Source organism: Spodoptera frugiperda, chromosome 8 (genome assembly GCF_023101765.2).
Source record: "Spodoptera frugiperda isolate SF20-4 chromosome 8, AGI-APGP_CSIRO_Sfru_2.0, whole genome shotgun sequence".
NCBI lineage: Eukaryota > Metazoa > Arthropoda > Insecta > Lepidoptera > Noctuidae > Spodoptera > Spodoptera frugiperda.
The window spans coordinates 2875281-2891139 of NC_064219.1; the positions used below are offsets into that span (position 1 = coordinate 2875281).

A 15859-nucleotide genomic window follows, 5' to 3' on the forward strand; every position below is an offset into this window, starting at 1 on the left:
AAAACGCTGTATCTATACAATACGCTGCAGATCTTATGAATCATAAATATTAAATTTATAATCGACATTAAAACGGGTAGCCTACACTTCCATTTAGCAAAAGAATTAGAATCATTTGCTCAAAATATTGTGTAATGTAACGGTAACGATGATTTTGAGTACTAAAATGATATATTTTCATAAAATAGTTTGTTAAAATTGTCTATATCTTGGATTGAAAGTTGTTTAATGGGAAATTAAAATTATCAATCACAGGACCATGCATATTGTATGTAATTTGTAGTTACGTAGTGCCATTTAGAGATGCGCAGGAGTTGGTTGCTGAGAGCCATCGGGACTTGTATTGGAATGTATAAACGAGTATAATCACACTTTTGTATGTTTATGTGTGGTTAAATAAAATGAGATTAAAGATTCTCAAACAAAATCGATACTCCTATTCGATGTTTGTCATTATTCCAGTTACCAAGTTATGAGTGTTGCCAATTAGTTACGTTGTAAAATGACTTGATCTAACATCTGATAAAGTAATATGAAGTTTTTGACAGTTCCAAAAGTATTAATAAAGTGGGATCAATTCTAAACCCAATTTGTTTGTTGAATAGAGTTTATGCCTGATTCGTGGCAAAACTAATATTAATCACTCTCTCAAAATATACCTAACAGTCAAATTGAAATGACATTTAAAGTGTCATGGCGGCATAATGACAGCTATACCTCTGCTTTACGTTGAATGAAAATGAAACGAGCGCGTCCACGCTCGGATTGGTGGGTTCATACGTGACAGCCAATTAGAGCGTCGAACGCGTTCTCGATTCGTTTTCGTTTATCGTAAAGCATACTGTACTAAGGGTACTGTCTCAAAATATACCTAACAGTCACATTGAAATAACATTTAAAGTGTCATGGCGGCATAATGACAGCTGTTTGAGAATTCTATTTTATCTGTGGTTTGTGTCCCAATGGTTCTGCTTCGCAAGATAAATGTGGAAACATGTAGTGTATCTTATATTTGTACTATACGCTTTAGTATTTAAATAACGAGTATCTTCCAAGACTTCAGTAATGAGGTTTTACTGGCCAAGTATACGTTTGGGAGTTACGGTAGTAGGGGAATATGTTTGTAACTGAATGTCTCATTCAAAAGAGTTATTAGTTTTTCAATAGGAAAAGAACTCATGGTTTGGTTATTTACTGGCTATATTGACACATAAAATAAATGAAGTATCTATAGATAGTGAGCGTTGTCAGCTACGGGTAGACAAATTGAACCCTCTGTAGAGAGATAATTAAGATTTTTTTATGTTTTAGGGTTTACAAGCAGACGGATTACTTGATGGTATCTACCGTAACTCCCTTTTATCTATTATACAACTTTAAATGCATATCGAAGACTGTCTTTGAAAAGTTTTACTTGCATAATATGACATTGAATCCTGTTTAACATGAGAATCGTTTCCCATAAGAATTTCGGAAATCATCTTTTCGTGATCCATCTACCAGTTCTCAGTTACCAGAGGGCTTGGTACGAGTTTATTTTACGTTACAAGAACGCGTTCGCTGCTCTGATTGGTTGGTTTATTCAGGCCGGCCAATTAGAGTGCTAAACGCTCTCGTTTCGTTTTCATTCTACGTAAAGCAAACTCATACTAAGGGTAAGTCTCAAGTTTATGGTACATTTATAACGAAACTTGTGAATCTGAATTACGTCGTTTCACACAATACAGACATGTGTTCGATAGTCATTGAAAGTTGTAAAATAGATCAATAACTCCGGTAATGGATTTAGCCAAAAGTTAAATAGTTTTTGTAATAACGATAGTGAACAATAACAGTTTTCCTAAAAAGACAGCGATATAGTGGTTAGTGCGGTTATTGTAGCGTCTATTTTAAAATAACTAGTTTGTAGTTAAACGTAATGTAGTTCCCGATACGTTTGCTAAACCGTTGTGGGGTGATTCTGAACTTTTGAGGTACGTTATTGAAGTTTTTTGGGAATAGATGCGTAGACTTGGAGTATAGATACTGCCTTGTTGGTCGAGTGGTCGTAAGTACGACTGCCGGACAAGAGGTCTCGGATTTACTGAGCCTATTTCAGTTTTTCGAAAAAATTTCAGTAGTAGCACGGAGTCTGGAATTGTGTGCAATATATGGCCATAGACTTACTTCCTATTACATGGAACTTATAACACAAATGGTGAAAAGTGGGTGTACATTGTACAGCGGCATTTCTTGCTGTAATATGCACCTCTGTTTACCCCTTCGGGGATAAAAGGCGTGACGTTGCTTCGTTTCTTGCATATGCATATGCTCACTATTATGGCTTTTGCGGTCTTTACAAACTTCTTTTCCCGTTAACAAACTATGTCGTTCAATTTAAAATTTTATACACGTGCCAAAACTATAATACATGATGATTCTTGTTTAAGTGGCAAATATGTCATAGTTATTCCGTTTGTAATAACAATAATTATCCTCAATATCTTTTTACATATAAACCTTGTTATAGAAGTATGTTTGCTTGCTTACTTTAGAAATAAAAGGAAGCATATCAAGTAGGAGGAGTCGGCAACAGCCGTATACATATCCGGGGAAATTTGAACGTTAAGTGTCTGTAATAGAGTTCAGAATCACGCCACAGCCTGGCTTTGTAGATAAGCCCTTTGTACTTAGTGTTGCAAGTTCTAGTGTTAACTAGAAACTATTGGTTTAGCTTCACTCGCTTTATGTCCACTGAAATGTTGGTATATAATAATGTCTGTGTATTAAGTACATATCACATCAACAGCTTATAAGTGGCTACTACTTTTAAATACAAAGCCTTATGAACTTCAAGGCAAATGACAATATAAAAAACAAAATGTCGGTCTGTCGGCCCGTCCTCTGTGAGCTATGTATTTGCTCGTTCCAAAGTGTAGACCAAAGGCTTGTTCTCGCATGGAGAAGGTTTGAGCATTACTTACCACGCTTGCTCATTGAGGGTTGGCGATTTTAAACTTCTAATAAAAAATTATAAGCCCAGGTTTCCTCACGATGTTTTCCTTCACCGATTATCACTGATGTTCAATCTTAGAAAGTACATATAACTCAGAAAAAGTCACATTGGTACTTACCGTTGGTAGGTTTCAAACCCACACCCCTTTCTAGAAAATGAAAAATGGTTGCGAATCAACATTTCAGTGGATGGAAGCGGCATTTAGATAGAATAATTCCTAATATCAAGAAGTCCGACATACACTATAGTGAGAACCGAAATAGTAAGCACTTGCTTATCAAATTAAATGTGGCGTCAAAGGAGTTTTTATTCATAGCGTTCCACATATGAATGACATAGGTACCCATATTTTTTGCTTCATCGAATATTGACAAAAAGCAACCGTATGGTTAATGGTGTAAGGTTGAATTTACCTAAATATTTATTTTTTTATAAAAACTTTGCCCCACGTTAGGATTTTCTCCAATGTCGTCGGGTGCGTTTACAAACATACAATTTCACATACACATGACATCCAGACTCTGAACAACAATCTGTGGATCACACAAAGAGTTGTTCCGTGCGGGAATCGAACCCGCAACACGTTGCACGGCCGCCAGTTGCCTAGCCACCGCGCCAACTGTGCAGTCAAATATTATAGTGTATGTCGTACTTTTAATCCCGAACTTTTCTATTCATAAAAAAAATAAATTTAACTTTTTTAAAGGCAAGTGTGTAAAGAAGATGTAGTTGTGAACTTTTTTCGATTTACTCGTTTCACATATATTTCGGTTGTGGTCGGATTTTTTAAATGTTTTTCCCATGTTTTTACGCGTAACGTTTTTTATTGGATTTTTGTGTAATCCGTTAACGTTTCGTTACGTTACGTTTTCGTTAATAACGTGAAGTTTGAATTTTTGAAAAGTTATTAGGTACTTAAAACGAAATAAATGGAACAAAATTGTTAATTAAAAAGGTTATTTGAAGGCAACATTTGACTGTGTTGCCAGTAAAAAAACAAGGGAAATGATATTTTGCTACTTATCCTGCATTCCTAAAATACCTTATTCAAATCGCATGCTACACTGTCACAGCTAATGCGGCCTTTCCATATTTATGAATCCAGCTATGATTTAGCTGAACCAAAGCTTAAACGCGATATTAAGCCAAACAATACCTTTTTTATACATTAACAAGTAATTACAAACATACAGACATTCTTTTATAATAAAAACACCACTTTTTTTACTCTTTCTTATGTATGTATTAGAAAGAGAACACAAGTGATTTTTTCATCTGTTTCTATAATTCCTTTTTCAAATTCAATTTTAATGTATTTCTTTTTTTGTCTAACGGCCTGTATGTTTGTTATTACTTGCCAGCACGCACATTTATACAGAATACAAAATAATTCAAATCTTATGAAACATGAACGCTTTCCTTTTAAAATATAAATTACTAGAGCGCTAGATAGGCATAGGTTAAAATACAAAGAAAGGATGGATTAATTTTCAGTGAAATAAGTCAAAATATTTGTTTGATTTTGAGCAAAAAATTAATGAATAATAATAATATCCTTTATTTTAGGAAATTAAATTCATAAATTACATATAAATACATGAAAATGATAAAGATACTAAATTAAATAGAAACAGTGATGATTACCGCGTCTGAATTTTTCGCAAATTTAGTGGGAACTAAGATATTACTCAAAAGTACACTACTGCCTCTAGCGCAATAAACCTTCATTCACATAACCAGTGGAAATCCTTCAATATTTTGTATGATTGTGCTCTACCTCGCTGTGATATGGATAATATACTAGAGCCCATTGCCTTACCTATTGTTTCATGCACACTATTATTGTTACGAATTAACTGGGACTGTCTTTCATGGCAAAAAACTCAATACTGTATTTTTTTTCCTTTATGTACAAACGATTTTCTACCTTATTGCAAAACTACAAGGTTGAATATCTATTTATTTATTAATATGTACTTGTTAATTTTGGCTAAAAACAAATTAAGAATAAGAATAAAATTGTAATAACTTTTATATTTTCCCCCTTAAGACTTGTTGTGCTGTGAAAGACAGTCACAAAAATGGTTATTTCAAACAAATGAGCTTTGTAACAAATAAGTAATGACAAGCGACTGATTGTTACAATATAACTAAAATATATTTCCAAATTATTTCTTAAGTCGGTTTGATGTGATTGTTTTAAAAGATAAGGGATTCAAATGAAAGAAATGTACGGTTCACACTTTTATTAAAGTATGCAAAGAGCGTTTATTCTGCGTAGACGCATGTGCTACGCTGCGCCTACGTCTCGTAGCTCGTAGTCGTCTACACTCGCCTACGCGGCTACGCAGCTTGCTACGTGCGAAATCGCTCTAAAGAAAATCGGTATGCTACGGAATTTAGTCAAATTATGTACTTCTATTAACCAAGGCCTATTTATAAAGAAATGATATTTTTCTATAATTGTTTGGCGTTTGTTGTATTTTAGTTAGCTATGTTTAAGATAATGTTATAAGGTTGAGCTTTCTTTAAATATACGTACAATTTATGTAGTATGAGTCTTCAAGTGAATGGTACCTTTGTAATTTTATTAAGTTTATCGTTCCTATATAAATAGGCCGTAATCTCCTATTTATTGCGAATAAAAATTCTAAAATGTGGTTGTAATTAATTGTTTTACATCTTCGCCTTTATGCTACTTGTTATTTTAATTTAAGCGCACGAATTTATCAATTTGACTAAAAATCAAAAATGTTTTTTAAGCCTGTGCACACTGTGATATTTTGGTACGATTTATTTTTTATCTGTGCCCTGTTTTTCTTTTTTATTTATTCGCTGGCGATGGTAATGGAGTCTTGAATCTTGATGCCACAGATTATAAAAATAAATCGTATTGAAGTATCACAGGGTGTCCTAAATAAGGTTTTAGGAAGTATCGTTGAATGTTACGAGAAAAAAAAAGATAATATTTTTCATAATTAAGCACACTTTCGCCTAAACTGTCGTGAATGTTACACTAAGCATATGTGATACCTACACGGTTTATAAATAAATAATAATAATTTGTGAATTTTGAAGTTTTATTTTTACTCTGTGTTCACCCTGTTCAGGACTGCGAAGTATGAGTATGAACAGCGTAGAATCTGAAAGGAAAAAAATAGGAATACACACTTTTATGGTGAAATATAAGTACCTTACTTTTAAAATAGAATAAAACGTTTGCAGCAACCCACCCACTGGTACTTTATTAGATTTTCAACACTATTTCCAAAACAAAAAGGTTGAAAATCGAGGAAGTTAATACAAACCGCTATAAAAGTAGGTCGAGACAGCGATATGTAGTGTCCCGCTTTGAAAATGATTGGTTTCTTCATACGTTCCATGGCAATGAACAGAGATCGCCTGAACTTGGTGTCCTGCTCGTACCATGGACATTGGTACAACCATTCGCGGAGATTTTCACTCTGAAAAACAACGTAAGTAGCAACGTTAGTTACAAGCCTCGTCTAGGACTGACAAATCAAGTCATACTTGTCATCAAAATACACTTTTTCTACACGTCTGTGGTTGAAAAAGCATAGGCAACACTAAATTTTGATCACTAGTACATTTCCAAAGTCACAAGTTCAAAGAAAATGAAGCCCGCACTAGCTCCAACCCAACTCTTGAAGTCAATCTGGACTCTCAAGCTGACTTCCAAATTCGAAGAACATTCTAGATGAGTGATTCAGTATTGGTTACCCTTATTGTAAGCTCGTGCCCACACCAGCAGTACAGGAACAGCTGAGACAGCATCGTGACCATGTAGTTCAGCATTGAGAAGAACTGCACACTGTTCTTTTCTACCTAAAACCATGACATTATTTGAACGCCTGGTTTCTGATAAAACGGTGTTAATAATTCAAACCGGATGAAACAAAGAGAGATAATACCTATGAGATGACTTTTACAATAATGGAATCTTCTGAAAACGCTGTAACGTATTCTTAAATTTTAAATCAGAGAGTACGATTTTGTTTTAGGTTTAATGATATGGAAACGAGAGCGCGTTTGGGTGGTTCGCACGCACCAGCCAATCAGAGCGCCGACCGCGCTCTCGTGTCGTATTCGTTCAACGTAAAACAAACTCATACCAAGGATACAGCTAAAAGAAATCTATAGTTGTGTAACTTACAATAGAAATCCTCAATCCAATGTTGCAGATAATTGCAACGGTACCGCTTAGTTGAAAGAAGATATTCGCATGATACGTATCTTCACAAAGTTGTATTAGTCTGTAAAAAGGCAGTATTTACAAAATAAAATAGAAAGATTAAGTTTTCCGGTTCAGCTACCTACGTTTTTTTAATGGGACATACCCGCCACATCCTCCCAAAATCGCTGCAACTCCTGTAAGCCAGGATCTACAGTAGATACAACAACGAAAACACCGGAAAACTGAAGAACCGCGCGTCGTGGGGACATGAATGACTTAGGTCACGCAACCAAATAAATCAGAAGATATTATAGACCAGGTACCTTCTTGTTCTGTATTACCTTTCAACCGTCTGATGCTGCTTGACACATTCGTCCAGAAGTTCGTTATTCATTTTGATCAACTTCTTTCGATCCTCATTTGACTGATCTGTATCGAATATGCTTTGGATCTGAAAAACAAACTGCAGTTACAAAGGATACACATGAGAGATTCGAAGCTACAGGAAAATAATATCAAAATTAAAAACTTTGATTGGAAAAATGGATTTGATTGGAAAAATTGTGGAGAAAATATTATAGTCATATGGTCCTCATATATACATACCAACAATCTGAAAGAGTGCTTCTATTAAAAAAAGAATCTCTTTGTTTCAATAATAATGAAATGCTCGATGCCATAGGAAAGAATTGAGTATTGAAAGGTAGATAGGAATTTGAGCAACATCCTGTCCTATCAAGGTTCTCCCAATTTTATTTGAGACCCACCTTTTGAATCTTATCCATGATAATCTCGAGCTCTGCACAACCGAACATGATCATACACACGGCGACACTGTCCACTGATATGAAGAGGAAGGCGCTGATGTAGATGCTGACCATCTGGTACAAGTAGCCGAGCTCATAGTCTGGTGACTTCAACGGTGTTACTGGCATCCTGAACAAAATTACATACAGTTTTATGATTGCCTATTTCTCTAGAAGAGAGGAAAATAATAAAAAATAAATAGATCACAAATGGCATGCATTTTGGTCTCAAATACAGCATAGAATCTTCTGATTAAGTCTTTAACTACCAATAGAAAATTGTTGTAGGCAAATCCTCCGCTAACGTCGGTAACCACCATGGCGTTCAATGTGTTAAAATTGGATTACCAGAAAATATTTTGCGCTCAATTTTATAGTAATAATGACAAGTTTCAAGCCTCACCAGATCCTAAAGGGGAAAGATCGTTTGCTGGCGTCATCGAACAGAGGTATCATTGCCCACAACGTGCAAGTCGTGGTGGCACTCGTCAAGAAGAACAAACACAGCCGCTTTATCTTCAGAGCTTGAGCTGCCAAAATTCTGGTGAAGGTGAGGAAAATACCTTTATAACTCATAAGAAATTTAATCCAATTTGAAGATCAATTTGCATAATTCATCCCCAATTTATTTAGGAAAAACTTTTAGAATGATTCAGAGTTGCTTATCGAGCGCCGGCGACAAAATCCGAAATTTGTAAATTCGGCAAAGAACAGTGCTTTGCTCGAAACAGTTGCAGTGTTTTGTTCAACAGTGGATATCTTCTAGCTGATGATGACTATTGATAATATTTAGGGATGTTTATGTTTTTGTCATTATCAAATAACTTTCAGTAAAACCGTTTACTTACTTCTCATGTTCAGCAGATTTGGGCTTAAAGATGTCACTATCCATAATGTCTAGGAGCTCCAATAAGCTTTTTTTGTTGATCATGAAAGTGGTGGACTTGTAACACAAGGATGCTTGCGTGAACAGCAGATATGAGGCTTCGGAGACCTCGTCAATGTCGCCCCAAACGTTGACAATGTAAATTATTTCGAAAAGGAGGAATGAGTATTGGGTCCACATTACAAATAACATGTAAAGTTTGCGCAAAATTATGTAGTTGTTTGGGTGAGGCCAGACTCCGTGGGCTGTTAGGATATTTTTCGGTCGTCCTAGGAAAAGGGTCGTGTTCTTTTCTACTTCCATATTGTATACCTAAAGTATGAGGCATAAAGGAAAGAAATTAGGCTCTATATGAATTAATAGAACAAAATGACACCTTTTGTTTGTCTTTTATATACTTTCTATCTTTTACCAAGAACTGTTAAACGTTTAAAGTCTTTAAACGTTGAAATTTGAAAAGTTTTAATAGCTGTTTACCTGAACTTTGATGTGTGATAATTTGCAGACTGCTCGCTAATTGGTTTAGTTTGAAGGAGGCAATCATTATTAGCCCAAGGCTTTATTTGTGGTTCTGTAGAACGGTACCGAACTCAATGGCGTAGATAAGTACGGTAATCAGGAAAATATTTAAAGCGAGGAACTCAAGATCGCTGTGGAGGACTTCTTTCGATGTTGTGTGCCTGTTTTATGGAATAGGAGGCAAACGAGCAGACGGATCACCTGATGGTAAGCGATCAGCGCCGTGGATACCCGTAACACCGCATGTATGCTCTTATTCATTGAATTATGGAAAACCTCTAATGTCTATCATTCGGACTGCTGTAATTTCATTCTCTTTCTTCTTTAACTATCTGTTCATTGAGTTGCTATAGTATAAAAACAGCATCTATACTTACGCTTTACCCCTACATACCTACTATCTATGCAATTGCATAGAAAATAAAGGCAATTACAAACTTCTTCATTAACACCAACTTTTGTTGTAGATAGGTGATAATTAAAATAATTGACACATTTTAACAGCTGTTCTTTAGATTCGGTTCACATAAAACAAAAATTACTTTGTACCTAAGTGCATCTAATGGTCCGGCCACATCTGCCTGCCCTTAGTATGAGTTTGTTTTACGTTGAACGAAATTGAAACAAGAACGTGTTCGGTGCTCTGATTGGCCGGCTGGAATGGACCAACCAATCAGAGCGTCGAAAACTCGTACTAAGGGCACAGGAGCGGCGCACTTGACAGATGTGAATGTACCGTAGGTAATCTATTAGGTACTGAAAGTTTATTTTCTAATTCTAGAAGGCAAAATAAAAGACAATTTTCCGTGCAATATTTGTCTGTATTTGCTTGTATTTAGGCAATTCTCCAAGAATATTGTTAGAATGCTGTGAGTAATTACTACGAAGCTTTACTTAGTGCGTTTGATTCAAAACGGCGAAGTAAGAGTAGGACATACGAAGGATCTGTAACAAAAATTAAATTAAAAAATATTGTATTCCCTACATTTCGCTTTGTCCTGTAATTTTCCATATTTTCTTGATTTTATTATTAAAAACGTTGCCCCACACTAGAATTTTCTCCCGTGTCCCGAAACAACAATTTTTGGATCACAAAAATAGTTGCTGCGTGCGGAAATCGAACCCGCTACATGTCACGCGACAGCCGGTTGCCTTGCCACCACGCCATCAGTTCTATGTCTCTGGAAACTACCAATCTTCTTGTTATCTGGAAAAAAACTAGGTATAATATAAACTGTAAAGTATGTGTATTAAATATACTAACAGCAACAAAAGTTTGTCGCGACAAGATTATGTAGTGTCCAGCGCGGAGGACGAGAGGTCGGCTGATGCGCATCATGGCGAAACAGAGCTCCCTCTTAAACTTGACGTCCTGTTCATACCAGTAGCATTTGTACAACACTCGGTGCAGGTCTTCACTCTGAAATATATTGATTGTTAGAAACTTTTAGAGACCATAGAAAAGGAACAAAAGTCCTTACAAAATGTTTAAGTTTATATAAGGTGACTGGTAATTAGTGAAGAATATTTAAACACGTGATTGTAAAATATTTAAGTTTATATGGTTTGTATGACTGGTAATTAGTGAAGGATATTTAAACACGTGATTGTACTCATGATTACAAATAACTTTCCCAAAGAAACCTTTTTTGCATTGCTCTTATTTTTATAACAAAACAACAAAATGTCGCGCGCGCGTGCTTTTGCATGGTCAGCTGTTTGCAGCGAGGCGCCCGCGTCCGGATTATCGGAAGACTAGTAGGTATTATGGAACTATAGAGTATAGGTACACGCGCGTGCTAATGAAATTTTGTTTGATTTGTACAATCACGTGTTTAAATATCCTTAACTTAATTAATAGTCACCCCATATACGCACCGTAGCAGTAAGCTCGTGGCCACACCAGCAGCAGACGAAGAGTTGGCTGATCATCACAAATAGGTACGTCAGAATAGAGAAGAACTGCATGCTCCGCCAATCCACCTAAAGTGAAAAAAACATGACATGTTTAACACATTGAACGCCGTGGTTGTCACCGGTGACCGACGTTAGCGGAGGATTTGCCTTCAACAGTTTTCTATTGGCAGTCAAACACTTAAGGTATCACCACACTATTGCAAGTTATTTGTTAGGATTGGAATAGATAGATAATCTACAGTGATGACTAGCCTGTGTGAAATCTATTGGCGAATGTTACGAGTGCAGATCGTATGCATACTTCTTTCTTTGTGCCTCACGGCCTCACCTACATACGATTCGTGTTTCTAGAATTTGTCACGCAATCATGCATTTGTTTCATAATGTCTAGTCTAGATAATAGTGGCACGAAATGACGCAACTATAGCTACCTAATATCTACCAGTTATTATGAGCCTTGTACCTATCGATTACTTTCGCTTCCCTCCGGGCTATAAGTAGGAACATATCTGTTTTATGTTGTTCAATATTACCAATCTGTAATACGGATGACTTACAACCAAAATCCTTAACGCAGACATGCAAATGATTCCAACGCTGCCAATAAGTTGGAATAACAGATATGGATGGTAAGCGTTTTCCACGAGCTCAGTAAATCTGAAAATATTAATATTTTTTTACTAAGGTTAGGTACCAGATACTGGCCAGATAATGACTACCTAATAGGAAAAACAATGATTTCTTTCGGTACACATCACACAGTCTTCCTTACCGATTTTAGTAACGGCGACCTTACATAGGTAAGCTATTACCTTTCGTGGGCATATGACTAGCCAGACCGAACTTAGTTTTAAAAATCCGATCACATTTAGAGCAGTAAAGCTGGCCGGCAGAATTTCATGTGTAGATATAGGAATATAGGTCTTTACGTCGGTACCCATACCTAGTTTTGATATGGTAACAGTCTGTGAAATAGAACTAATGGAAAACTTACGTGACAATCGCTTGATGGTGTTTGATACAATCGACCAGCTTATTGTAGTTGTCAGCTAGGGCCTCATCCACTTCCTTAGTACCTCGTTTTTCTTTTATAGAAGTTATCTACAACGATTTTAAATTAGTAGCTTATGTGGTTACATATATTTGACTAACTAACTACTTATAGAATAGACACACAAATAAGGGAAAATAAGCCCACACTCTCGTTGCTTGAGTCTGCCTCGTTGATCGAGTTGACAAGGGGTCTCGGTTTCGATTCCCGGGTCGGGCAAAGTATTACTACGCTTTTTTCGGTTGGAATTATGCCCAGTATATTATGGCAATAGGCTTACCCGCCTATTGCATGGGACTTATAACACAAATGGTAAAAAAATGGTGTACACTGTACATTGTATAACGGAATTACGTGCCGTAATGTGCACCTCTGCCTAACCCTTATAGTATTATTGGTAAACCTACACTCATAAGTTTTTCTTTGATAATATCTATCTGGGCGCATCCGAAGATGACTGAAGAGAATGTGACGCTGTCGACTCCGAAGTACATGTAGGCACTGATGCAGATCGTTCCCAGCTGGAAGGCATACCCGATGTAGTACTGCATAGCATCTTCTGGGCTTACTGGCATCCTGGTAACAACAGTAGCATCAAATTAGACTTTTATTTAGTTTACACAAGTTAAAAAGAATACCAGGTACAAGAAAATAATGTTCTTGTAGTCTTTTTTTATGGTATAAGCCGGTAAACGAGCTGACGGATTACCTGATGGTAAGCAATTGCCGCCGCCCATAGACACCCGAAACACCAGAGGCGTTACAAGTGCATTGTCGGCCTTTTAGGGGTTAGGAATTTAAGGGTTGTTGGAGGATTGGGATGATTGGGATGTGGGGTAATTGGGCCTCCAGTAACCTTACTTATACAACGATACACAACGCAACCATTGTTTGACGTTGGTTTACTGTGAGGCCTTGGTATCACTCCAGTCGAGCCGGTCCTTTCGTGCTGAAGAATGGCTCTTCCACGCTTAACGTCTTGCCGTCATAGTTATATCAAACTACATACATATATCATCCGCTTTAAAATATCCTCCTGGACCTAATTTGGTCTATTCACCTCAGATGACAGTCCTGACGACTGTTAAATGTGTTTCATTTCCAAAACTCTGTTTTTATTTCTTGAGAATTCCTTTTAGGACTAAAGGGGAGGTATTTATTCAGCAGTGCATGTCTTTCGGCCGATGAATGATGATAAAATCACTTACCACATATCGAAAGGAAACTTCCTGTCAGCATCGTCAAACAATGGTTTTAGGGCCCACATGCCGCAAGTTATTTGTGAGCTCACCATGAAAGCTAAGAGCAGTCTTTTTATTCGGGCAGCCTGCAATTCCAACAACCTGGATTGAACACATTTGATAAATAATCTTATATATAGCTGGAATAATACCAAACGTAAGAGAGAAAAAGCATTGTATCGAACTTCTAATCGTCTGTAGATCTCAGTAATTTAAAAATACGTCCAAAGAAATTAGCAAAATGTTTGCACTCCGGCTATTAGCATCTATCTGGTTACCTACTTTTCATGAACATCATTCTCAGGCTTAAAAACCTCAGCATCCATTAACCGCAACAACTCCTTCAACATAGGCATATTTATTTGAAAAACAGTCACTTTCAAACAAAGACAAGCCTGTGTGAACAGCAAATAGGACGCTTGCGAAACTGCGTCCAAATCTCCCCACACTTGGACGATATAAATCATTTGAAAAATTAAAAACAAGTATTGCAAAGTCATCATGAAGCCTCTGTAAGCTTTAAGGAAACAAGACGCATTTTCCGGTAAAACCCAAACTCCTAAATATTTCATAACAAACTTGGCTCTATTCAGAAAAAGGTCTTCTGAGGAAACCATTATGGCCGACCTGTTTCGAAACGGCTAAAGACTTAAATTAATTTACTGCGATTGATACAAAATCTGTTATGTTTGTCCATTTCATAAATGAGGTAATTATTGTAAACAAGCGAGTAATGGCGGGCCAATTATTGTATCAATATGATGGGCTGGTAATGATATAGTCAGAAGACAATTTGGCATGTTTTGCGTCCTAATAAAACACAGGGTGATTATTTCGTTTATTTATCGATAATAAATCGTAGTGACTTATTACCTTAATAAATAATAGTGCAGTAACTGCTTGTGCGATTGTCGAGCAAATGGTCATGAGAGTTTGTCTACGATATTTACCTATCCGGTAAAGTAGGCGTAGTAACTTTGGACGATTTTTTAATACGTTTTCTACGCAATATATTTCAGTGGGCTCGACACTCTTAGTATGGGACTCATAATATAACTGACTGAGATTAGAATCTATAGACGTCAATGCTACAATTTGAAAAAGCTTACAAAAATGGTAGATGTGTTCCATCGTCGGCCACATCATCGGTTACCACCAGGCGAGATGGTGGCCAAACGCCATCCTATTACACATAGAAATAAAAAGCGCGCATTTTGCACACTTTTACCTCCTCAAATATTTCTGCAAACATCCTCTAAAGCAGTTTCACTCAATGTTGTTACATTTTCTAATAAGCCTCTATTATGTCAATAAATGCTAAATGTGTAATAACAAGAAAATTATAGAGTAACATCGCATTAAATCCTTTGTTTGTATTGCGTATAATAGACCAATCTGAGTCAATAAATGTAAATTAACTAAGTGGTCTACCTGGTTGGTCTAGTAGCGAATGGAGCAAAGTAGTTTGGAGTCAATTTCTGTATCACACCAAGACAAAGCATTGATAGAAATAAACTGGTAAATTTTTAAAAGAACAGGGTTTAAATCCGCCTTCTCTGTCTACCCGAGGGGTTAGGTTTGAGTAAGGTTTGGGTTAGGTTTGGGTTAGGTTTGGGTTAGGTTTGGGTTAGGTTTGGGTTAGGTTTGGGTTAGGTTTGGGTTAGGTTTGGGTTAGGTTTGGGTTAGGTTTGGGTTAGGTTTGGGTTAGGTTTGGGTTAGGTTTGGGTTAGGTTTGGGTTAGGTTTGGGTTAGGTTTGGGTTAGGTTTGGGTTAGGTTTGGGTTAGGTTTGGGTTAGGTTTGGGTTAGGTTTGGGTTAGGTTTGGGTTAGGTTTGGGTTAGGTTTGGGTTAGGTTTGGGTTAGGTTTGGGTTAGGCTTGGGTTAGGTTTGGGTTAGGTTTGGGTTAGGTTTGGGTTGGGTTTGGGTTAGGTTTGGGTTAGGTTTGGGTTAGGTTTGGGTTAGGTTTGGGTTAGGTTTGGGTTAGGTTTGGGTTAGGTTTGGGTTAGGTTTGGGTTAGGTTTGGGTTAGGTTTGGGTTGGGTTAGGTTTGGGTTGGGTTAGGTTTGGGTTAGGTTTGGGTTAGGTTAGGTTTGGGTTAGGTTAGGTGAGGTTTGGGTTAGGTTAGGTGAGGTTTGGGTTAGGTTAGGTGAGGTTTGGGTTAGGTTAGGTGAGGTTTGGGTTAGGTTAGGTGTGGGTTAAAAGCAAACTACTTTTTGGCTAAAACTAACTCAAACCTAACCCAACCCAACCC

General features: G+C 36.8%; 2 protein-coding genes and 1 long non-coding RNA gene across 5 annotated transcripts; 1 reads left to right on the plus strand and 2 right to left on the minus strand.

Annotated features, from left to right (window-relative positions):
- Positions 1 to 5906: 5906 nt before the first annotated feature.
- LOC118275364 (odorant receptor 46a-like) lies at positions 5907 to 9185 on the minus strand. Its single transcript, XM_035593285.2, has 8 exons — positions 8845 to 9185; positions 8400 to 8537; positions 7958 to 8126; positions 7532 to 7641; positions 7170 to 7269; positions 6737 to 6841; positions 6304 to 6459; positions 5907 to 6138 (listed from the first exon to the last, which is right to left on the minus strand). Exons 1-8 carry the CDS (start codon positions 9183 to 9185, stop codon positions 6082 to 6084), a joined length of 1176 nt encoding a protein of 391 aa, XP_035449178.1. The 3' UTR covers positions 5907 to 6081.
- A 1067-nt stretch (positions 9186 to 10252) lies between these two features.
- LOC118275602 (odorant receptor Or1-like) lies at positions 10253 to 14239 on the minus strand. Its single transcript, XM_050695272.1, has 8 exons — positions 13893 to 14239; positions 13578 to 13712; positions 12777 to 12945; positions 12313 to 12419; positions 11876 to 11975; positions 11280 to 11384; positions 10666 to 10821; positions 10253 to 10346 (listed from the first exon to the last, which is right to left on the minus strand). Exons 1-8 carry the CDS (start codon positions 14225 to 14227, stop codon positions 10296 to 10298), a joined length of 1158 nt encoding a protein of 385 aa, XP_050551229.1. The 5' UTR covers positions 14228 to 14239; the 3' UTR covers positions 10253 to 10295.
- A 963-nt stretch (positions 14240 to 15202) lies between these two features.
- On the plus strand, positions 15203 to 15714 carry LOC126910922 (uncharacterized). Of its 3 annotated transcripts, none has more exons than XR_007705514.1 (3): positions 15203 to 15461; positions 15495 to 15637; positions 15670 to 15714. It is a non-coding gene; the product is annotated as an uncharacterized LOC126910922 (long non-coding RNA). The 3 variants fall into 3 exon arrangements; XR_007705515.1 differs by having other exon boundaries at positions 15495 to 15626; XR_007705516.1 differs by having other exon boundaries at positions 15495 to 15582.
- The last annotated feature ends 145 nt before the right edge of the window (positions 15715 to 15859 follow it).